Raw genomic sequence first — 12,553 nt, 5'->3', positions numbered from 1 at the left:
CCTGTGATCTTATTCTATCTGGCCCGACTCAGGGGACTGTCTGCCTTATTTAGTCCATGCCTAGTAAACACCGTGTGGCCCAGTCCTGCCAACAGGATCCAAGTCAACAAAATCCAGCCTTGAAGCAGCTCTGACATCTCCCTTTGGTCTGTGTTTGCACATCCAATGATGTGCAAATCCATGCTGGCAGTCTGGGCTTCCCACTAAGTCTTTTTTCTTTTAGTGCATTTTAAAAATTATGAAATATTTCAAATACACTGGGGGGGAAATGGGGACAACTAGCCACATCCTGCTAAGGCTTGATGAAATACCATGTCTTATTCAAGGGACATCAACAGGATTCCAATTCAAGGACTGAGTTTTTGTGAGAAAGGCTGGGTGCCTTGAGCTAACGGATAGCGCTCTGAACCTTATCACCTTGCTTGACAAGTGGGGAAAGTGCGAACCAGAAAGAGAAAGAAGAGCTAAATCCAGGTTGTCTGACTTCCCTGCCAATGAGCTTCGGCAGCCCAGCCACCACCGGCACACCCTCACACTAGTCATTCAGCAGACGGATTTTATTTTCCTGGGGCATGTGGCAGTACCCACACCATGCCAAAAACTGATTCCAAAAGAAATTCCTTAGCTGGGAGTCCTACAAAGAACCAGAATGGGATGTGGAAAAGAACTAAATGCCTTCAGAGGTATTTCAGCCAATGGGAAAGGAGCCCAGAAAGCACTGGTGTTTTCTGTTTGGGGGAGATTCTTCAAATAGCTAAATTTGAAGAACAAAAAGTGACTACCAGAAAGTTGGAAAAATGAAGTCATTGCTTTGAAATAAGCTGGAGAGACAGAAAATCAATGACTTCACATAAAGTGAAATATACCAGTTCTAACCCTTGAGCTGAGACATTGGCCCTTGCCTTCCATTTATTTTCTAAAGCCTTTGCCAACAGAGTTTAGTCTGCACTGAAAAATAAATTACCCACCCCCACCCAAAGACTGAAAAGAGAGGCTAAAATTTCAGAGGGGAAGCAGGAAGAATAAGATAGATAGTCGATGAATATATGGTTTGTGTCAGCCATTGTCATAAATGTGGACTTACTAACTTTTTACAATAGACTTCCAAGGCCAATGTTATGATTCTTATTTTGATAAGGAGGAAATGGGACTTAACGAGTGACGATAACCTACCTGAGCTCACGCAGGAGGTAAGTAGTAGAGCCAAGACTCAAGTGTCCCTTGGCCCCAAATGTCATGATCTTGTCTTCACTCTAAACTAGAGCAGTTTATTTGAGATTCAGTTTCTCATCTATAGGCTACCAGATCAAAATTGGGAATGTCTAGTTGGTTTTACAGCTCTGATGGCCTATTATTTATTACGTTAGGTGTTTTTCTTTGGGTTCCTGACCACCAGGAAATGTTTTCCCATTGAGCTGGTCTCCTGTCCAGATGGACTTGAGGGAAAAGATCAAGGCACTGCTTGGTGACCTCACCCTAAGGATGACAGCCTCTGGGACCATGTTGCTGCATTCCTCGGGTCTCCGAGATCTAAAGCAATGCACGGAAGCCCCAGTATGAGAGGCCTGGCATGCTGGGATGTCCCCAAGTCATTGATTTGTCACACATGGGGTCATTTATTTATAGCACTTACTGTTATTTACTTATGACACATAGTATATCTTTAACAAGTTCAACATGTGGCACAAGGCAATATGTGCCAAGAAGAACTGCCCAGACAATCTTTGCCAAGACATGGACTAAGCTCCTAAGCAAGCCAAGAATTCTGCCCCTGTAGCAAGAATAAGAGACAGGAGAGGAAGGGACACAGAGCCTTATTAAATTACCAATGTCTTCCTAGCTGAGTAGAAAGCCCTGAGAATGTGTTCTAGAATGGGGCTAGGTGAGGTGTGGGTTCTTTGTTTTGCTACTGACAGTGAGATCTGGGGTTGTCACCTCCGTGTTCTGGCTACATTTTCTCACCTGCAAAATGAGGTAACCCAGGTCTTCATTTTGCAGGTGACGAAATGCAGGTGACATCCTGAAAATACTTTCCTCCATAAAGAGACTTTCCAAATTACAAAGCCTGCCTTAGAGTTGGAAGGAGGATCAGAGGCTGTAAGAAACAAAAGAGGAAGAAGGAACTACATACAACCTTAATGGAAGCACCAACTCTCTGCTTACATGGAGAGATGTGAAAAGATGAGGTAGCATTGTTAAGAAGGCAAGAAGAGGCTGCCTGGCATGAGAAACACCAGGACAGTGGGTTTCTGGCTTGCCTGGGTGAGCCACCATCCCCTTATGGAGTGAGAGCCAGACGTGGAAGCAAAGTTTAGAACTGACTTTGACACATGGACTTGGAGGTGCCTGTGAAACATGCTGTCAACAGTGTTCAGATAAGAAGGGGATATGAATGTAAGGCCCCCCACTTGTCTGTCAGTCTGTCACAGTGAGGTGACTTGTGCGTTGCTGTGATGCCAGAAGCTCGTGCACTGGTAGTCCAAATGCCAGCAGGGTCCCCCAGAGTGAAGCGGTTTCAGCGGAGCTTCCCGACTAAGAACAGACAATGAAGAAGGAATGATGACCGGAGAAGACTATTCAAGGTGCCATGGACTGCTAAAAGTACAAGCCAATTCGTCTTGGAAGAAGTCCAGCCAGAGTGCTCCTTAGAGGCAAGGATGGCAAGACTTCATCTTACATCCTTTGGGCATATCGTCAGGAGAGACCAGTCCCTGGAGGACACCGTGCTTGGTAAAGTGGAGGGGCAGCGAACAAGAGGGGGGGTCCTCGCGGAGATGGTTTGACAGTGTGGCTGCAACAATGGGCGCAGACCTAAGGGCAATGGTGAGTATGACCCAGGACGGGGTAGTGTTTGGTTCTGCTGAGCACGGGGTCGCTAAGGGTGGCTGTCAACTCAATGGCACCGACCAACAACAACATAAATGTCAGAACCTCATGGAGCATGCAGGCCCAGCAACCTAGATTTTGAGTCATCCGCACATAGGTATTAAATGCGGACCGTTCACAGAGAAGATTTAGGACAGAACCCGAAAGAATGCCTATCCTCAGAAGGCCAGCAGAGGCGGTGGGGCCTGCAGAGGCTTCTTTATAGACAGTGTGGAGAAGAAGTCTGAGGAAATGAAGATAACTCAGGCGAGGGGCGTATCTCTGAAACAGGTGTTTGGAGTAAATGTCTGCCACTGGTCTTTGGAAGTGAAGAAAACTACAGTTTAAAAGCACACATTTTATTTAACCCTATGATAGTTATTGGTGGCCTTGGTTAGGCCATTTCTGTGGCGTTGGGAAGGTGTTTGTCAGCCTATAGAATTAATGGAGACAAACTGTGGAGCTCGGGAGCACAATCTTTTAAAATGTGTGGTTGTGAAAACAAGAAGGTAAAGCAGCCTCTGGAGGAGAAGGGGGGTCAAGGAAGAACGTCAGCACAGAGGGAAAGAGGGGTTGTATCCCCCCTGATTAGGGACAGGCCTGGTCCATAACTCAAGGAGAGAGAGCGAGAGAAGCAGAGATGAGGGATAGGAGGGAGATGGAGACTCTGAACCACACATCAATGACTACTAAGCCTGATGAATGATCTCCCCTCTTTATTAAAGTACATCAATGGCCTCCTTCCACCATTATGGAGAGTAGTGAACTCCTTGAAGGAGGAGAACAGTGCAGGAAGGAGGGTTGGGAATCAAGTTATTCGCCAAGGTGGGGTGTACAAGAGTACAGGGTGGCATCTCCCCTCCCGCTCTCTGTCGCCCTGCCCCTACCACATCCATACGACCACATTCGGAAAGTCTTCTCTCCCAATTCCAAATGGTACCCAGCACAGTGCATACAATGGGAGGGTGTTCCTGCATATCTGTGTACTTCTCTACGGACGGAGTAGTTCATGTCTCTAGCACACCCTCTTGCTGAGAATTTGCCATCCCTGTGGTTCGAGGCTCTTGGTCTTTGGTGACAGGGTCCACACATAGTCCAAAGGTGAAAACTGCTTAACTATGGTTTCCACAAAGAATGCGGGAGAGCAGGCCCTTTCTTCACGTTCTGGCCATCAGAGCTGCTGACAATTAGTCATGTGTGGTTTCTCCGGAGACACAGTATTTAGGCTTGATTCCCAGGGATTTAGGACCACTTCTAAACCTCTGCCTTTAGACCTTTCCCTTAAGTTCTCAGCCAGTTTACATTCTCTGAAATGAGTAGGATGCTGCGATCTATGTGACACCCCTAGCCCAAGCACCACCTTTCAGCTAGGGAGGTCCAAAAGCCGCCCCGTGTGGAGGGAAGCGGAAAGCCGGGGCTCAGGGAAACCTAGGGGGGAAGCCTTGGAGAGCAAGATACTGCTTCTTTTCTTTCCCGACCAGGGAGCTGTGGGTGAGGCCTCTACCCTAGGCAGGCCTCCTTAAGGCTGCAGCTGCAGGATGTGGGAGACACTGGGGCTGGGATGGACGGGCTTTTATAAAAGAAAAGGCATGACGTCATCGCTGTGGGAAAGCCTTTGGATATCACCTCCTTCTGTCGGGTTCAACGTATTTTTTTCAAACTTTTTAAAAGCAGTTGGATATTTTTGTCTAGTACAACAACAGCAACAACAAAAACCTTAACTAGAACTTGATCTAGAATGGAACTGGTCAAATTAAAGTCCGATGAGATCGTAGGAACTGGACCAGGCGTTGGAAACCCACTCACTCGACCCAGCCCAAGAGTCCCGGAGGAAACAAAACGTGGGGTCCTGAGGTTTTGCTTCCAAGTGCCCGGTTGTAGCACAAACCCTCCATGTGACAGACAGATGGGGAAGTGGGTGATTTGTCCAGGATCCTCACCGAGGTACTGCACCCACAGCTAGAAATGGACCCCACTCCCAGTCCAGGTCTCCCTTGACTTCCTCCTACCAGCCGGCTGGCCTCCACAGCCCTGGGACCCTTCGGTCCCCCCCGGGCCCACCCAAGACATCTCAGATGGAGCTGCGGAAGGAGAACTGCAGGTAGATTATGAGCAGGAGAACCGTGGCCCAGAACAGGCACCAGGGGATGGAGCAGAAGTTGCAGCCCGAGCCGCCTTCCGCCTGCTGCTTGGTGGGGCTGGGCGCCCGGGAGAAGGTGTAGGTGGTCGCCTCCTCCTCCAGCAGCTTCTCGCTGGGCTTCCAGTGCACGATGCCCTCCTGGCAGGCCTCGCAGAACTCGCCGCGGTGCCGGCGGTGGTCTTGGCGGCCGGCCACCTGGATGCGGTAGTAGCCGCCGCGCTCGCCGTAGCACTGCTCGCGCAGGCTGGTGATGAGATTGTCCACCAGGCTCTCGATGTTCTCCTCCAGCATGCTCGACTCGTCCAGCCGCGCCGTGCCGCACTCGTAGCACAGCTGCTTGAAGACGCGCATGCGCACCGAGCCGGCCCGCTGGGCGCGGTCCAGGTGCATGTGGAAGAGGATGACCACGTGGGGTGACTGCCAGGTGTGCCAGCACCAGGAGCAGTGGAACCTGCGGGGAAGGAGAGAGGAAGGAGGAGAGGTGGAGATGGTGTGATGGGCAGAAGGCTTGTTGATGGCCTCCTGGGCTCATTAGCACTCAGTCCCCTTGAGGCCCTCCAGCCTGCCCCTGTGTGAGCGCCCTGGAACAGAGCCTGCTCCCTCCTCCCCAGGCCACCTGGCTCTCTCCGTAGGCATCAGCTCCCTGCACCACGTGCCCGCAGGCCTCGCCACCGGGCCTCTCTAAACCTCATCTTCCAAATTCGAAAAAGCACAGGATGCGCTAAATGACTTCTTCCTGCTCAGAGCTCGGGTAAGTGCGGCAACGTGGAAAGTAGGCACCAGATAGGAAGTCATTTGACCCATTTGCCTGGTCGATTCTGTCAACACTGACTGCTTTTTTAGCAGGCTAGATCCAAACCAGGAAAAAATGGCCGCCCCTGCCTCCCATGGGTGCTAGGGTTCATGTACCCCAGGGCCTGAAAGTGCAGGCAATCTCTGCTAGACCAGTCCCCGAGGGCCATAGCTCCCCTGAGGATCGCAAGTCACCAGCCAGGTCCGTGAGAGCCACCCACCTTCCAAGCTCCTGGGCCACTGCCAGAAAGTTTCCAGACCTTGTCCCCCTCCCACCAGCCAGTTTAGCGCAGCGGTTCTCCACCTGTAGGTCTCGACCCCAGGGGTCGCCTAAGACCATTGGAAAACACGTATTTCTAATGGTCTTAGGAACCTCTATCGTTTCCAGGTGGGTCCGCCCACATGCAGACACGCCCACGTACAAGTACCCAGCGTGATGATGGTTACCCATGCTTCAAGACAAAATTTCATTTGTCATTAGAAATAAATATTTCACAATATATAATTACATACTGTTTTGTGATGAATCACTCTGCCTTAATGATGTTCAATTTGTAACAATGAAAATACACCCTGCCTATCAGATATGTACATGATGATTCATAACAGTAGCAAAATTGAAGGGATGACGTAGCAACAGAAATAATCTCATGGTTGGGGGATCACCACCACATGAGGAACTGTATGAAAGGGTCACAGCCTGAGGAAGGTTGAGAACCTCTGGGTTAGAGGCTTTGTGGTTTCGTGGGCGCTCTTGTCTCTTGCATCCTTTAGGAACTATCTTTCTCTCTCGGCTCAGACCTCAATACTCAGCACATAAAAATGCCCGTTAAAGTTTTCTTGACTTTGTTCTGACCCCAAGATGCACCACTTGGCTTCCCCCCAACTTATAGCTCAAAGAGAAGGCATCTGCATTATAGACCTATGGACAGGAGTGCAGGACAGAATCAAGCAGGGTACACCTCTGGATCACCTGGGGATCCTGTTACGATGCAGGTTCTGATGACAGAGGGTTTGGATGGAGCCCAAGGCTGTGCATCTCTAACTCAGGTTGCTGCTGCTGCTGTGAGTCCCTGGACCACACTGTGAGGGGCAAAGGTGTAAGATAACCCTTCGTGTGGCCAATGGGGAAAAGGAGAGCACAAAAAATGCTCAGGGGTCACAGAGCTACTAATAGAGCCTGTTCTCTAGTGCTCATCGTGGTTCAATAATGATTAGTTAAAGTGATCTAAATTGAAGTGTCCCAGGTCAGGGGCGCAGGCCTCCTCACCTCACTGGATCTCAAGCCCCCTTCCCTTTGGTTCCACATTTTAAGAAATTCCTGAAGTCTGGAACTGTATAAGAGCATAAGACTGTTTAAAAATAGTCTACCTCTTTATGTTCCCGAATGGGAAAATGTGGCCCAGAGCAGGAATGTGACTCAATTGTCTTAACTCCTCCTGGTGAGGGACGAATTCTCTTCCTCCCATTTTCCACCTGGACCAACAGCAAGGTGGAACCTAAACACTTGTGTTCTAGGAGCTCAATCTCCTCTTGGAAAATGCTCCCGGGGTTTAGGGTCAGGGGCTGTCCACAAGGCTACTCACCTGCCCGAGGCATGCAATTCCAGGTACTGCTTCCAGCCGGGGGCCAGCACATTGTGCTTGAGGTTGGGATCTATGATGAGGTCCCAGCTGTCCGCCGGCTTGGCCTCCTCCATCTTCTCGTAGAAGACTTTCTTCCACTCACCTGTGGTCACGCTTTTACACATGGTGTCGTCGGGGGCGAGCGAAGGCAAACTCCACTTGAATGAGCACGCAGGGAGCGTGGGCAGGTGCAGCGCAGGGCAGCGCAGTCTCCACGGTCTGAAAATCCTCATCTATAGGTCCGGGAAGAAGCAGGACCCAGCTCCCTCCTTTGTCCGCAGTGGAACCTGTTTCCACGACAACCAGGCAGGGTGCCAAGAGACTGGGCTTTGGGGAGGAGAGTGTCTCCAAAGAGGTGCCCAGGGCCCTAAATTGAGGCTCCCAAGGAAAAGTTTGTGGGCCTAAGTTACCTGCAACAGGGTGGGGACCCAACAGGAGAGTCCGCTTCAGACCATCTCAAGCCGGCCTGCCAAGGGCTTGGGGAGGCAAAGATGTGAGTTATCTCAGCTTCACCTTACTGCCCCCGGAGGCATCATCAGCATCTGGCTGCTATGGTAACAATGATGCCTTGGGGAGCCAAAGAGAAATAAGCAATGGGGAGAGGTAAACCTGATCTATGATGGAGCAATCCCAGTAACTTCTTCATCTATACTCCCACTCATCTTGGGACCACCACTTAGCCATGTGCAAATCCTCATGGGGATCATTGGACTCTTTCATCATTATTACGACCTCTGCACAGATCAAGGGGTCTAGGATTCACTGAGCCAGTTAATGGCAGAGCTGGTATCGAAACCCAAGGCTAGTGACCCCATATCCATTCAGTAATTCACGCATTTCAAACCTACTCGTGTTCTGGGCACGATGCCAAGCTCCTTGGAATTGGATCTGTGCACAGTAAGTAACCGGCATGCCAGTTCCGTGCTGCAACCACCACGCCTGAGGACGGCCACCTGTGCTGTGGTTGCATCAGCCTGGCAGCTGCAGGCAAGGTCTCCTTCAAGCCAATGGGAGAAGAGGAGCACAAATCCACAGGTAAAGCAGCCTGGACCATAGGTAACACTTGAGCTATTTTTAAAATAGATTCTTTTTTCTTGATAGAAGCGATACAGGTTTGTCATATAAAAATTAGAAGATACAAGTGAAATAAGACAAATGGCCCTTCCGTTTTACCCCTCTCACTGTTCATATTATGATATACGTACCTTGCCTGCCATATTTCTGTATATGGATGTGTATAGTTTACATATATGCTAGGTTGTATAAAACCTGGATCATATTCTACACATCACTTTCTGGCCTATTTTCTAAATAACAACGTATCCTGCATATTTTTCTAACTCACTAATATTATTCTATAGTCATATCTTGTGCAGTGTCTATATTCTGGTAAATGAATGGGAATCATTTATTTAGCTAGTCTTCTATTTAGGAACAAAAAAAGAGTGTTGTTTTTTTTAACACATCACAATTACATCTTTGCCATTTACTTATGTGAAGTTCATTGATGATGTTCATGGACTGCGCCCTCCAGAGATCAGAGGACAGCCTTCCTGTAGTCAGAAATCACAGTACCTCTGGAATCTGCTCTCACAAAGGCTTTCTGGGGCTGCAGGACCCTGAGAAGAGTGTGACTTATGGACAGCCTAAAGATCCCGCAGTTGTAGGGATGCAGGACAGTCCAATCGTGCATCTGACAGCAGAGACCTCTTCCCTGACTCCTTCCAAGTGCTCCCCATTCCTTAGCTTGAATGTCAGAATGCCTTGGCTTGCTTTACTTTACCCTTGGCTTAATCATCTTGGCAGTGGAATGGTAAGAACGCAGTAGGTGTGCTGATAAAAAGCAACCAACGGTTGTGGAGTCGGCTTGCCTCTTTGTTCTCTTTTGTTTGCATTTTATTCACCTCACATCCTCACTGGTAACCATTCTAGTATATTTGTTGCAGATATATTGATTCTGGCAAGCGTGTATTGGTGTTTTATATCAATATTTTCTTTAATTTTACATCGTTGCTTATTAGCTGTGCTAACCAGATGCATCAGCTCCTTCATCTCTCCAAGGAGAGACAGCACCAGCCTTGGGGGGTGGTTGTGTGTAAAGTAGAATGTTAAATACCTATGAATGTGCCCAGTGTGGAAGCTAGGACATAGCAAACTGAATGAATGCATGAATGCATGTTTCTACCATCGCACCGCTGGATAGAGCCGTTCCACACTCCAATCTATGCTGAGACACACACACACACACACACGCGCGCGCGCGCGCCTAGCAAAAGTAAGTCTCATTTGGCCCTCCTGGCTCCCTGTTGCTACTACTGAGGGCGCCTCGGCTGCTGGACTTAAAATGGCACAACCATTGCCACAGCCCACTGAACCCCAGTGTAAGCATTTTAGAGCCAACGTAGACATTCAGTGCCTAAGAGAATATACAGTACTTACAGACATCCCTAGGCACACCGGACAGGTGAAGCCCTCGTGGCTCAATAGAACAAGCACTCCACTGGGAGTCAAGAAGTATAAATACAAAACCCTCAGCCCTACTGCCAACTGCCTTTAGGACCCTGTGCAAGTCACCCTGTGCTCTAGTCAGTCTGGACACAGTGTTCCCTTCTGTTTAATGAAGACTTTCGGTAGGTGATAACCCCCTCCGTGGGCCCCTCTGACTGTAGCTATCTATGGTTTCAGAGAGCTTTATACTTAGAAACCTGAATCCTTGGAGGTCAGGAAGTCGATGGGAGGCAGCAACCGGCTTAAGAAGTATTTCTAAGGAGGCAAGCGGACACTGTCTCCTTATGAGCTGCTGTAGCATCGGATAGCTCTGGGAAATGTCACCCTGACTTTGAACTAGAAACAATAAGGACAGAAATTAGTTCTAAATACACAATATGGTGACATGGGCAGGGATATTTAAGTTTTGGGAGACCCTTTATTAAACTTTTAATTCTTCAATTCAGATGATTGATACCTAGAGAGATAAAAGGAGTTCATCAGTCCCAGAGTTGGGATGGGAATTGTCTCCAGTGGCAGCAACAGGCCAGGGTGAGAAGGGACACAGAGGGCATTCCCAGGAAATACAAGAAGCTGACAGGACCTTAGAGCTTATTCTGGAGCCACAGTATGACCTGCCACCAGTAAGGTGCTTTCCTCCAGAAGTGCTTTGCTCTTGTTGCTACAATAAACACTCTGATAAAAAAACAAAAAGCAGAAGGTAAGAATTACCAGAATGGGGTGTGTCTGTACACATGTGCATGCACATTGCACCAACTGATGCAATTCCCATTGGCCCAAATTAAGTTTAATTTAGAAACTGAGTTTGCTATGCCAAGGCCAATGTAATTCTTCCTTCAGATGAGGACCTTTTTTTCTCTAATAAAGTAATAATTTTACCAATACTGATAGCACTGTAGAGTTTCAGTTGACTCTCTGTCAAATAATCTTTGATGCCACGAATCCATAATTTAGAAATCACCATTCAGATTATCTTTAAGCTTATGGAACTCACCCTGGTCAATTTCATGAAGTGTATAATCATATTTCAAATTCATAAGGTGGTTTAGAGACTAAGTATCCAACTAGAAAATAGAGTAATAGAAAACTATGCTTCCAGTTTTTGTTTAAAACAATACAAAATATTTTATAAAGCTTATTATTCTATTGTTACTTGTGAAAACTGTTATAAACATTAGCATTTTAACTTTTGAAAGGATGCACTAGTAAAAAGTGATTCTCAGTTGAGTGCAGTTCCATATCCCTCAAGTTTTGATAGTCAAGAATAGTGTATTTGGGGTTTGAACCAATGACTAGAGTTTGATATTGGTAGTGATGCCCAGTGGTCAGGGATCTAAATGTAACCAATTATTCCACACAAAATAATTTTCTTCCCAGAATGTTCACCATCACTGAACCAAAGCAGTAATTTACTTCATTGCCTCTTGATTTCTTGGTAGAAATAATTCAAAGTGGCCAGGTGGTCGTCTGAACTTCCTGCTTAATTGTACCACCATTTTATCCCCTGAAAGGATAGTCTTTCCTTTGGGAAACTAAGACCTCTAAACAGGCAGCGCAGACAGCTGTGGGAACAGAAAGAAAAAGTCACTAATCTACCATTAGGAGTTGTTTATTTTTTAGGGGGAAAATTGTATTAGTAAGAATTTTACTGTTAGTTTCCTAGTAATTTAACTTGATTTGGTTTTCTTTTCTTCTTATTATTAGTCATTTTATTGGGGGTTCTTACATATCTTATGATAATCTATCATTTAATTATATTAAGCACACTTGTTGAGATAGTTCAAATTTATTGTGCCAACCTGGCCGATAAACACATGTGGGGTTCATTGAAGGGTGGAGAGATAAATGGCTCAGTGAGCCTCGCCTTTCTAGTTCTCAGGTCTCTTGCTTCCTGATGGTCGGACCAGGGTGCAGCTGCCTTGGTCAGTTACCTGCTTCAGCTAGCAAGGCTCACTTCCTGCAAGACATTGTGAGGAGAAGCTGCATGGACCTACCCTGATGCAGTCCTGGGTGCTGGAGCAGCCATGTGGAGACCCCTGCCAGTGCTGAGATGCTTACACATTCACTGACTTGATTTTCCTCCTGCAGTCGGCATTATTGCGTGTGTTTTGTGAGATGGAGGAGGACTTTGTGGATTGGTGTCAGACATATGGGTTAATGTTGGACATGTGGACTTGGGCAGCACTGGGTTGGGATGTTTTCTTGATGTGCACCTACCCTTTATATAAAACTCTCTCTTATGTATATGAGTTTCTGTGAATTTGTTTCTTTAATGTACCCAAACTAACACACTTGTGCATATGTTGCCATCAACATTTCCAGAGAGTTTTTTTTAAAGATGTCTCTTTTATCGTTTTATTGGGGGTCCCTATAGCTCTTTTCTTAAACCTAAGTTTTCCTTTTTCTTTTTAAAAATTTTAATAGATCATTTTATGGGGGGGGGGCTCTTACAGCTCTTACAACAATCCATACATCAATTGTACCAATCACATCTGTGCATATGTTGCCATCATCATTTTCAAATCATTTTCTTTCTGTTGAGCCCTTGGTATCAGCTCCTCTTTTTTCCCTCTATCCCCTGCCCTCCTGAACCCTTGGTAAATTATAAATTATTGTTATTTTC

At 47.2% G+C, this 12,553-nt stretch overlaps 1 protein-coding gene across 1 annotated transcript; it reads right to left on the bottom strand.

Moving 5' to 3' along the window:
• Window positions 1-4,936: 4,936 nt before the first annotated feature.
• On the bottom strand, window positions 4,937-7,655 carry RTP1 (receptor transporter protein 1). Its single transcript, XM_075555621.1, has 2 exons — window positions 7,384-7,655; window positions 4,937-5,456 (listed from the first exon to the last, which is right to left on the bottom strand). Exons 1-2 carry the CDS (start codon window positions 7,653-7,655, stop codon window positions 4,937-4,939), a joined length of 792 nt encoding a protein of 263 aa, XP_075411736.1.
• Window positions 7,656-12,553: the final 4,898 nt, after the last annotated feature.

The sequence above is a fragment of the Tenrec ecaudatus genome, chromosome 8, assembly GCF_050624435.1.
Source record: "Tenrec ecaudatus isolate mTenEca1 chromosome 8, mTenEca1.hap1, whole genome shotgun sequence".
Taxonomy (NCBI): Eukaryota; Metazoa; Chordata; class Mammalia; order Afrosoricida; family Tenrecidae; genus Tenrec; species Tenrec ecaudatus.
This window is presented reverse-complemented; position numbering and strand designations above follow the sequence as displayed.